The following is a 12,325-nucleotide window of genomic DNA, read 5'->3' on the forward strand; positions in this document are numbered from 1 at the left end:
TGTTTCTACTTAGATTCTCTCTTTCATTACTTAACCATGCGTGTTTTCATCAATAACTTTGTGCATTTCAAACATGATTTTTTATTTTATTTTAATATGTAGTAAATTTTAATTTTAGTTTCTGAAGTATTTGCGGATTATAGAGGCTCTCTATGGCTTGGCCAATTCAAGGCATGGAGTCCGTGGTAGCTATAGTCAGTGGGTACCATGGCTCGGAGCGGTTTAACCTCATCAAGCTGATTTCACATGCCGGCGGCACGAGTTATGTGGGTACTATGTCAAGATCAATAACTACTAGTTTAGATTTTAGGGATTTTGGATTTTTAGAGATAGTGTTTTAGATGGGTCTGCTCCTGTTTAATGATTAGCGGCCTATCTCTTGCAAAGTGCTGGGCTGGTGTTTATTTTATATTTAGTTTTTCGTTTCTCTTCAGGGATACTACTGATTGTGTTTTGAAGTTTTAATAATATTTTCTATTGTTTTCTTATAATAAAATATAAAAAAAGCAAAATTTATTATCAAACTAAAAAGATTTGGTTTAAAAAAAAAAACTGACGTGTTTGTTCAAAAAATAGAAAAAAAAAACTGACGTTTTCATTATTATTATTTAATTTAGGTTATTGGAAATGTCAGACTTTTTCATCCAAGAGACAATGATAAAAACTAAATTGACACGAAACTTAAAGGTTTTTTTTTTTAGAGAGTTTCAACTTCTAAATTGACACACACTTAAAGGTTAAGGACTAAATTGATACAATTAAAATGTTAGAGACTAAATTGAAATATGATGTAAATAATAAAGACCAAATACATAGTTTACCCTTTTATAATACCTTAGCCCAAAGATGAAATTCTAATTTCATCCCATTAACATGTCCTTGGTTAAATGCAACATTCCTATATAAGGAAACCACTACTTTATCCCGTTATTTTTATGGAAGGATTATAACTTTAGGCTAAAATGCAAATGGTATCTTCTAAGTTTGGTTAAAATTTATTTCAGTACTCTAATTTTATTTTCGTTTAATTGCATCCTTTTAAGTTTCAAATTTATTCAATTTAGGTCATTTGTCCAATTCTATTAAAAATTTTGTCATTAAGTATACAATTAACTAATAAAAAATATTTTTTTTTTAATTCTTACATAAAAATCTATAAAATAATATTTTTATTAATTTTATAGATTTTTTTATGTGAAAATAATTTTTGTTGATGACAAATTTTTAACAAAATTGGATAGAAGACCTAAATCAAATAAATTTAAAACTTAGTGAACTCAATTGAACAAAAGAAAAGTTAAAAAACTGAAATTAATTTCATCCAAATTTAAAGGGTGAAATTTGCATTTTAGCCAAAACTTTATTAGAAATAAGATAAATTTAGTACATCCTGAGTCAAAAACAACTCAATCATTGGTGGATCTCTATCCAAGTTACAAAGTTATTCAAATCATTTACTTCTTTGGCATATTTTGCCAAGATGTGTGCTAACAATTCCCTTTTGTCGCTTCACATGGGAGACTTGAACTGTTTTGAAAACTTAAAATTTTTTATCGGGCCCAGAAATTTTTGAAGAGTGCAATTTGCATTTCAGTCAAAACTTTGTTTTAAAAAAAAAGATAAATTTAATACATTTTAAGTCAAAGCCAACTCAATCAGTGATGAATTTTTCTCTATCCAAGTTACAAAGTTATCCAAAACATTTACTTCTTCGGCATATTTTGCCAAGATGTATGCTGACCTATTCCCTCTTGTTGCTTCATGTGGAAGACTTGAACTGTCTAGAAATCTTGAAATTTTTTATCGAGCTTGGAAAAAATATTAACAGGACATGGCAATAGAGGAAGTACAGGACCCCCCATAAGGCAATCTTAAATAATCTTAGAATCACATTCAAATATTACGTATCGTATACCCACCTCCTAAGCAAAAATAACACCTTCTTCCATAGCTTTCGCTTCAATGTCTAAAGGTCTTTGTGGTTGATTAATCTTCTTACTCATAGCTGCTGTAACTCTCCCTTCATGGTCCGTAATCACCACGCCAACATTAGCCCCCTTAGCTTGGGTAAAAAACGCCCCACTACATTAACTTTATACCTTGGTGCCGGTGGTCACGACCAAAGGTCATCCAACACCACATGGGGGTTGTTTGATTGTATGGTTGGTTGGCAATCTGAAACTTGTCAAGCATTGTTCTAGCTTTCTGCACACTCGTTGTTGCAGGTTAGCGCGAGGTACCATGTCTAGTGGCATTTCTATTGTGCCACATACTCCATACAATGGTAAAGATTAGCTCTAATAGTTCAACTCCAAAGTGCTACACGAAGACTAATTACCAAATCAAGTCCATAAATTCCGGATATCCGGCTCCCTGTGTTTCAAAGGTGATGCCCAAACACAGCCAAATCTTTATACTGTTCTTTTATTTATTTATTAATCTTTGTATCCTTTATCTCTTATCTCTTTATGGCTCACTCCCCTTTTCTCTCACCTATGTCGACCCATTTATCATAGATTTATTTATTGATCTTTTTATCTCTTATTTCTATGGATTTGTCTCTGTGATTTCTCCTGTTGAAACACCAAACGGTGTAAATTAAACCAGTGACAGCTCTAGTAATTTTTATTAGAGTGATCATTAAAAAATTTAAATTATACAAAATCTAATAAAGTAATAACTTAAATATTTGCTATACTTGTGAGTCAAGTCACTAAGGAGAGTAAAATTGTTGTGACTTCAAAACTAAAAGGAATATAATTGCTATCATCATCAAGAAGAATTGACAACCACAATATTTTTCTTGGTACAATTTTTTAGAAAAAAAAATAAATTAGAGATTATTTTTATTGAATATGTTGAACGAACTACAAATTTGAATGTTTAGCATTTTTTATATTTTTGTTTTATAGTAGGCTTTTTGATGAATAATTAGATCACTTGTTGTTGTTTGATCTTATTTTGTTTTTGTTTGGTTTATGTTTGTTTTCATTTCAATTTGGGCTAATATTTATTATTGTTATTTAAGTTTTTTTTTTTTTTATAAAAGGGAATGCGGATTATGTTTGGGGGCAGAATTAATTTTGGAGTAATGCTAAATCTACAATATTTTTACAATAAATTTTATGCAAAATGCTGTTATTGGTGAGTAAAAAATAATATCAGTATTGAGCACAAATTAGAATTAGTAACAGTTTATCACATTAGATTTGCTGTAAAATTATTGTAAAAATATTATGAATGTAGCATTATTCTTATTTTTGTTGAACCAAACTTTTTGTAATTCTCAAGCTAGGGTGATCAACATTTTTATTATGGTGATTACAATAAGTTAGTTTAACATATAATCTTTTCTTTTTCTTTTTCTTTTTGGCAAGTGTATATATGCCATTTTTTGAAAATTAAGGTGACCACCCTAGCTTGCATGTAGAATAGCCAAAGAATTGAACTACAAAAATCTTGGCAAATGTCCTGTCATTATTGTGAATTGGGCCAAAATGGAAATTTAACATTAATTTTTAAACATTATAATTAGTAGGTACTGTTTATAAACTATATTTTTTACTAACATCTCGAGTCTAAGAGACTCGATTTTGGGCCTATAAATCGAGTCTCAAAGACTCGATTTTCATGGTCGGATCAGGTCTGATGTGGCATTTTTTTCACATGGACTTCACTTGGAAATCGAGTATCTGAGACTCGATTTATATCTTTCGCTTTGTTTTTTCTTATTTTCCTTCTCCTTCTTTTTTTATGAGTTTCATTTCCTCTGTGCATCTGTTCTCCATGTCTCTTTCCTCACTACCTCTCCATCTGCTTCCTGCACAAGCTCAGCCACCACAGGCCCATCACCGCCGACCCAGGCACGCAACCTAGGCGTGCGACCCAAGCGCGCAACCCAGGCCGCAAGACCCAAGCCGCAAGACCCAGGCGCGCGACCCAGGTCGCGACCCAGGTTGCGACCCAGGCACGCGACCCAGGTCACAACCCAGGTCGCGACCCAGGTCGCAACCCAGGTCGCGACCCAGGCACGCGACCCAGGTCGCGAGACCCAGGTCGCGACCCAAGCGTGCGACCCAGGTCGCTACCCAAGTGAGGTGAGGTGAGGTGAGCTCTGATCTGATTGTTGTGAGATTGTGCTGAGAGATGAGCTCTGATTTGATTGTGCTGAGATTATTGTGTTTCTGGGATTTCTTTAAAAAAAAAAATTTTGGGAGAGACTTGAAATTTTTTTGGTTTATAAATCGAGTCTCTAAGACTCGATTTTCAGGTGGACACCGCGTGGATAAAATGTCACGTCAGACATGATAGACCATGGAAATCGAGTCTTTGAGACTCGATTTTGGCTCCCAAAATCGACTCTTTTAGAGATGTTAGTATTATATTAACTTTCAAAACAGTACCTACTAACTATATTATTGAGCAATTATGACTAATGGCTCATTTTCTCCATGAATTGTAAGTTGCAAACAATTGTCTAAACCTCCAACCAATTCCAAGTAAAATTTGTGAAATTTATGTCATTGTGAATTTATTGTAATAAATTTGTGAGTTGTAATAGATTTTTTTATGGCTTCTAGGTTCAAAATTTATGGAGATTTATTCTATAGGCCCATTTTAATGGGTTTGAAAAAATAAGATTTTTTAGTAGGTTTTAATTCTGCATTTACTATTTACGCCCATAGAAAAAAAGATCGCAAACAAAAATACCCGTTCTATCATTTAGGTCCAAAAAAAAGGCCCAAATCAAATGCAAAACCAACCGAACTCATTTGGTCCAAAAAACGCTCTTACTCTTGACTGGACCAAACCAAAAATACCCCTAAATGTGGACGATCCTTCTTTTTTTCTTTTTTCTTTTTTCTTTTTTGCCATTAAAATAATAGGGATTTGAACACTGAAAAAAGTACCACTAAAATTACAAAGCTCTTAAATCAAACAATTATCTAGTTGATTATTTATTTTAAATAATTCGATATATAATTTTTTCTATATATATAATATAATTCAGTCCTGCAGTCCTATTCAAAACCAAAACTCTTAAGGAATTTCGAAATTATCAATATAAAAATAAAAGTTTTGATTTAAAGGAAAAAAAAGTTTTGAAATTTTGAATTTGTGTGCTAAGAGCCTTACATTGTTATTGTATTTTTTCTTTTATGTGGAGAACCATTATTTGAATTTCACTCCTCCATACGGAGTAAAAAAAACATTTTTAAAAGCAGGGTCAACCCAAGGCAACCCCCTCCCCAAAAAGTTTATACTCCTTTCAGAAGGAAAAAAAAAAAAAAAAAAGGCTAAGTCCTCATTATAAAAAATATATAATTAAAAAAAATACCCAAAATTTGATAAGAATAATTTTAAAAAAAATGTTTGCACACTTTTTTTTTCTCATAAATAATGCTAGAAATTCCACAAATTTTACTATAAGTTTACAAATTGACGTGCTACCAATGACAAAAAAGAATAATTCAAATCATTAATTATCTTCTTAAAAAAATATTCATTAATTAAATTGTTGAAGTTCTCATAAAAAAAAAATTGTTGAATTTTTTTTTTTTTTTTTTTGAAAAACACACACACACACACACACACACACACACACACACACACATACATACATACATACATAAATATATATATATATATATATATATATATATATATATATATATATATATATAAGGGAAGGAAATGAGATAAGGGAATACATTCACACGCCAACACCAAATCTTTACCATATCAATTTGTGACTATTTTGCAGTAGATTTAGCATTTTCTTTCTTAGTTCTAAAAAAGCCTCCAAAATATAAAATTAATAAAAACCTAACCCAATTGAAAATATATTATACATGTGTTAGATCATCAATAATGATTAATCTCCCCAAATAATTTGAAACTTTAATTTTGCAAATCAATATCCTACATGATTTCAACATTATTTATCTAATCTCTCAAATAAACACATACCAAATAAACTCTCTCTCTCTCTCTCTCTCTCTCTTAACACCAAGATATAAAATTGAAAATTATAAGAAAATTATATTACAATTGTACTTAAATATGCATCATCTTATATCTAAGATAAAGTAAGCCTCTTTTTATAAAATAATAAATTTTCTTTTTTTGCGTTAAATTTGATGCTTCAACCATGATATTTAATTATATATATATATATAATTAAATCTATTTTAGTTTATATTAATTCATCAAATTATATATTTAATGCATCAAATTTACTTTGATTTGGTTTTTATTAAATAAATTTAATTAGCTAATATTTAGCTATAAAAAATGTCCCCTTAAATTTTTGTCTTAGACTATTATGTGGAGCCGGCTTGCTTAAAGAAAGAAATTAAATGAAGAAATTAAACAGGGGCTCATTCCTATCGAAAAAAAGAAAAAGAAAAAAAAAAACAGGACTCAATTTTATTTATGGAGTGAGTCGAGTACAAAGGTTGGCCATAGCCATAAAATCCCAAAGAACTAAAGCTCACACTCAAAGCAATATAAAGAGAGGTATAAATGATCAGCATCAAAAACAAATAAATCCATTAATCTCCCCTTAAATTATTTTCTTTCATCTGTATGTATGTATTAAACTATGTGTGTTCAGTTATCTTGGGAGAAGAAGTGGTTAATGGAAGGCATGATTTCCGGCGGGCGGGTACGAAGGAACTTGCGGAAGCCATGCTCGGCATACTTCATTCCTTCCTCTGTGTTATCAAGCACTGCCATTTTACGGTGAGCTTTGTTCACTCTGCAAATTAACAAAGCCATAAGAAAATAGATAATCCTGCATAACAATTGTTTTTTTTTAATCCTATATAGTAAAAAATTCTGAGGAGCTGATATCGAATTCTTGCAAATTAAAATGGGTCCATCTATATTTTGAAACATTTTATGAAAAATTAAAAATGCTGTAAAAAATTTTCAATTTTCAATAAATTTTTTTTTAAAAAAAGTGTATTATTGTTATTGTGTGCCCTTAGTGACAACGTTAATAAAATCCAATTAAAATTTATGTTGTACCTGACATCAGGGTTTTGCAATACGTTCCTTACAAGCTGGAAGGTGCACAGACTAGTTACGAAGGTCATTGCAGCCAATAGTGGATAAACCTGAATCCACAAACAAACCAATATTATTTTTACCTTAGGCTAATATACACTTCTGAAAAAAAGTTATAAAAATATAGGCTTGTGAATAGCCTACGAATAGACTACATCCACATGACAGTCAACCTCGTACAAGGGCTTGTAGGATCAATTATTAGCACGTGCATATTCAAGAACTTTTTAGTTGAAATTGACATCTCTAATTACTTATAATAAAGATATTTAGAATTTAAATCTTCCATATTTCTTTATTATTTTGTAATTATTGATTTGTCAAAAAAATAAAAAAATAAAAAAATTTAGGATGCATAGTGGTTTAGGAGATTGTGAACAGTATAATAATCATGCTTACAAGCTTCCAAAACAGGAGCTAGCAAATTGCGAGTATTACAAGAGAAACCTACTTTAAGAGCAACAATAAGTGCCGAGTTAATTTAAAGATTTCTTAATCCAATAAAATTCACAACCAGCAAAAGATAAACTTAAATCAAAAGTACTACAAATGATAGAAGAAAAAGAGCAGTAAGTTGGTTCTTTCTCTTTAGACAAGGTATAGAATGATGTTATATAGTATATACTCTAAATTTCAAAAATAAAATTTTGAATCCAGTGATATTTATGTATTTAAAATTAAAATTTCAATACAAAAACTCATAAAATGGAACTTTCAGCATTGATGTTTTGTGGCCGTGAAAATTTATTTATCTCACTCACATGCACCATCATTTTATATATATAAAATAAAATATTTTTAAAAATCACAACAAAAAGAGAACATAAAATTTTCGTATTAGCCATTACAATTTACAGCAATCAGGTATGGCCTTTGAGGTCAAGGGGTCAAATCAACTCAATGAAATCAAAATAATATTAATAATATATAATAATAGCCATGATTTGAGATTTAATTATTGGCCATGACATGATTGTATTAAATACTTACCTCTGGCCTCATCCAACGCCCCATTAGAAATTTTTTCTTTTCTCTATTCCCTTCAAAATGTGTTGCAAACTTGCAATGCTACTCTAAACTCTAAAGGTTTGTATTTCCAGGAAGATTATGTAATTTTTACCGAACAGTGTACTGAATTGAATATCTATGACCATGCTTGTGTATATATATATAGGGGGAGATAAAATAGAATACTCAGCCCAGGAAGAGATATGAGACCAGCAAGATATGAACTACTGGAAAAAATTACAGTGGGCTGCATTAAACAGTTGACTGACTCCACCCAAAACCAGGTGCTTTAAGCCTCTTGTTTTCCATCGCTGGAACTTAATTGGAAACTATTAATAGTCAAAGCAATAACCGTGTAATTTCGAGCATATGCTTCTATGACCAGAATGTTCCAATGATCTAATCCTATTAAACATATCCAAATTGACAGTTATATATGGTAATGACAAAATGCTTTCCAACTATGACGCATTCAAAGCAATAACCGTTAAACCGTGTAACACACATCCAAAAAAATATATATATATTTCGTGGATGGATTGGACTTTTCTTGTGAATTGACTTTTCTTTTCTTTTTTTATCTTAAGCTTGTGAATTTCATAAAAAAAAAAAAAAAATTAACATAGCTGGCGATCAAAAAGAATAAAAATAATAGCATAATAATAAGCTAGGAGTCTTATGTTCTCAAGACATTTAAGGTTCAAATCTTCCCCTTCTGTAATTATCGAATTATTTTAACAAAATTCGCATTTATTTATTTTAACAAAAAAAGTGATGTTAACTTATCAAAATCTATTACTTCATCAAGTTGCTAAAAAATTATGAAATTTACTGTATTTATAACAAAACTTTGCCCATTCCCTGCCACAACAACGCCAACTCTAAGCTTAAGGCCTAAGGCCCACTTATTGTAATATTTTTTAAGTATTGAAATTGATAAAACATTAGGAAAAATATTTGGTTGATTGTTTATTATCAATTCAAAAAGAGATGAGAGCAAAACGTACATATAAAAATTTAATTAATAATTTTACATCTCTATAAACAAGAAGACTTTATTATTATTATTTTTTTAAATCACTTGAATTTTTCTCCTTTAAGCCTTAAATGGTTGAATAATAAGGAATTAATGTGGAGTAAACATTGCAAGTTGCAACCCATTTATGTCTGTATAATACTTTATACTTATCTTGTTTTGGAGGGTTGGGTCTAAATTCTCTACACTTATCTTATATTCTATCTAAACGTTTTTTTTTTATTCAATTTTTTGGATCAACTCCTAACTTAAACCATGCTTGACAAAGTGGAGAGAGTGACAGAGACAGAGTTTTTCTTTCAAAGCCTTTGGTCTGCAAATTTCAAGGGAGAAAAAGAAAGGAAAAGGAAATCTGAAGTGAGCCCTTGGATAACTCTCTCTTCTCTCTCAATTCGCTTATATTTGGGAGGTGAAAAAAATAAGGGACCGGTGGAACACCACTCACTCCATTTTTATTTCTCTCCAATCAAACGAAGTATTTTACATTACTGGCTGCCTATAAATGTTTTGAGCTTTAATTGTTGTTGTGAAAGCCATTATATGAGACTAGTGACAGCATCATAGCAATAATTTGTTTTTGATGGGTAAGAAATTATCACTTTCATTATTGGTTAGGGTCTATAATCTCATGTATGCCCAAATATATTGGATAGAAACAAGAAAAAACCTACAAATGTTTTTATACTATAAATATCAAACATCGGATCCACACTACTTTTACTTGCAGGGTTGTCATGACTTGTGCCCAAATACGTAGTGCATGTGTAAAGTGTATGGAGTTACCGCCAATTGCTAGGATTTCTTTAAGTATAATTAGCTATCTATATTTAGTATCTGTATTTAGTTGGTTTTTCCTTAGGTCCTATTAAACTTACAATAGGTCAAACAATGTCTCAAACCAATAGCAAAAATTTGGGAGTTCGGTTACTTGTGAAAAATGTGTTAGGACCTAGGCAACCTATGACGGCCAACCGAAATCACTACCTAATTATGATCATCCATTTGGGCCCTTCTATAATTTTGTAATGCATTCCATGATATCATACACGCATCAAGACATCAAGAGTGACATGTGAAAAACATTTTGAAAATCTTTGAACCCACAAATAGCTAGTGTCATGATGCACTCAAAATCTTGACGTAACTTTGTGCGGTCACATTTTGGGGTTTAACTTAATCAACAAGATATTCTTTAAGGTATATTTGGTTGGAGGTGGACTACAGTGGATGGAAATTAAAGCAGAAAAAATAGGAGTGAGTGTTGTTTGATAAGAAGAGAAAGGATGGAAAAATTTTGGTGAAGCCCAGGTTTTTTCTCCCCTGATCCACCAAAAATTGATCTCTCCATTTCGGAGGGGAAACATAAGTGATTTAAATGTAACCATGTGAGTTACTTTTCTACACCTGTCTTAAACGTTAAACATGCATATCTTCAATTTTTGATTTTTTTTTTTTTAACTTTTTTCGTCCTTTTCGTTTTTTGCTTTCTTTGTGGTTTGTTCTTTTTCAGTTTTCACTTTCTTTCTTTTGTTTATTTTATTTTATGTTGTTTATTTACTTTTTCTTTCTTTGAGTTTGTTTAGTCTCAATCTTTGTGCTTTCCTTTTATTTCCCTATTGGTTTATTAAAAAAATGTAATAAATTTAATAACAAAGAGAAAAAAAAAAAGAATATGTATAATGTTTTAATTTTTATAAATTTTAATTGATAAAATAAGTAATATTTTATTAAAAAATTATTTCATATATAATTAAATAAGGATGTAAGAGTAAATTTATACTAACTACATTTTCTATCCTCCCATTTTTCTTCTCAACCAAACTAAAAAAAAATTTCATCCCTCCACTTTTTCACCACTCCAACCAAACACAAATGAATGAAATTAAAATCTTTTATATCCTTTTACTTTTCCATCTTCTTTCCATTTTCTATCTTTTAACTTTTCCATCTCTCTAACCAAACTGACCCCATTAATCTCTTGTGGAGGCTCCACTCCAAAAAAAAAAAAAAAAAAAACCTTGGGCTTCATGGGATTTGGCCCCCTAAATTTATTTGTGTTCTTGATTGGGTACAACCTACAATGGGAGACCCCTGGAGTGGTTTTTCTCAATGGTGGATTGTACCCTAGCCCAATTTGTTGTTAGATTGCTTTGTATTGGGCCCAGCTGAGGAGATTCCTAACTGCTGAGTTACCCTTTTGAGGTCCGAGCAAGACCTCTGAACCCTAAACTATGTTCTCAATTTCTTGTATATTTCTCCCCTAATTTTTGTTCCAACCCCCAATTTGATTTTCCTTCCCTCTTTTATACCCTCCCTTTGGTGGATCCCACATGATAACAAAATATTCCACACATGTTGTGGGTCCTACCGTTTTTAGGGTTTAAGTGGATCTTTGAGTCTGTAATACTATTTCGGCATATCAAATCATTCATCAAGAGTGAGACCCTAAATCTTGACATTGGAAAGATAGTAATTTGTGCCAGACACCAATTTTGTACTCGGCAATGCATCCATACTTGTGTTATTCTTTGTCCTCGACATGGCTAATCATCCTCGGTGAGGGCCTTCGTTGAATCAGCTTTATGGACCATATTCTCATAGCCAAATCCTAATGGGCCAGACCCTACTCAGGGGCAAGCCTTTCCTATTACCCCCACCACAACTCTCATTTGTCAACTTGGTTGTATTTTGTTTTTGAAAACAATTTGAAAGAACTCTTGATGAGGAAAATTGAAAAATTGAAAAAAGTTATGGGTTTGGTCGATGAGGGCATGAAGGAGCGTATGCATGAAATGTTGCAACATTTTGGAAAGTATGTTTGATTCACATATTCGTACATGTGGTATTCACACATCTCGTTGTTTATATACTTGTCTCACACCAAGAGACCCATGGACGAGTGATATTCACACGTCGCATGAGTAGGCCTCCAAGCTAGCCAAAATGCTACAAAGGGGCATGAATTGGTACAAATAATTAGGTCTTGTCGCATGTTAATTTGCAAGTGGGTATTCACATTTCCTGTTTTGGGTTGGTTAATCTTATCTTATGAATCCCTCCATAAGTGATATTCAAGTGGCTTATGGATGGTTCACTTGTTTAGACTGTACTAATTCAGTAACAACATGATATATGACATATATAATCATGCATATACAAAAGGAAAGATAAATATATAAGAGCGCACTATTAGTTAGAGTCCTCAAAAAC

General features: G+C 31.4%; 1 protein-coding gene across 1 annotated transcript; it reads right to left on the reverse strand.

Annotated features, from left to right (window-relative positions):
• Window positions 1-6,401: 6,401 nt before the first annotated feature.
• Window positions 6,402-8,220, reverse strand: LOC142621977 (uncharacterized). Its single transcript, XM_075795378.1, has 3 exons — window positions 8,062-8,220; window positions 7,033-7,121; window positions 6,402-6,760 (listed from the first exon to the last, which is right to left on the reverse strand). The coding sequence occupies exons 1-3, from the start codon at window positions 8,083-8,085 to the stop codon at window positions 6,613-6,615; spliced, it is 261 nt and encodes an 86-aa protein (XP_075651493.1). The 5' UTR covers window positions 8,086-8,220; the 3' UTR covers window positions 6,402-6,612.
• Between the last annotated feature and the right edge of the window lie 4,105 nt (window positions 8,221-12,325).

The sequence above is a fragment of the Castanea sativa genome, chromosome 1, assembly GCF_040712315.1.
Source record: "Castanea sativa cultivar Marrone di Chiusa Pesio chromosome 1, ASM4071231v1".
NCBI lineage: Eukaryota > Viridiplantae > Streptophyta > Magnoliopsida > Fagales > Fagaceae > Castanea > Castanea sativa.

Bases quoted from the DNA above. Each gene is read 5' to 3' on its own strand.
- LOC142621977 (XM_075795378.1), bottom strand. From the start codon at position 8,085: ATGGGGCGTTGGATGAGGCCAGAG. The intron at 7,122-8,061 runs GTAAGTATTTAA...TTGTGGATTCAG, and splicing joins GGCGTTGGATGAGGCCAGAG to GTTTATCCACTATTGGCTGC. The intron at 6,761-7,032 runs GTACAACATAAA...GTTAATTTGCAG, and splicing joins TTGCAAAACCCTGATGTCAG to AGTGAACAAAGCTCACCGTA.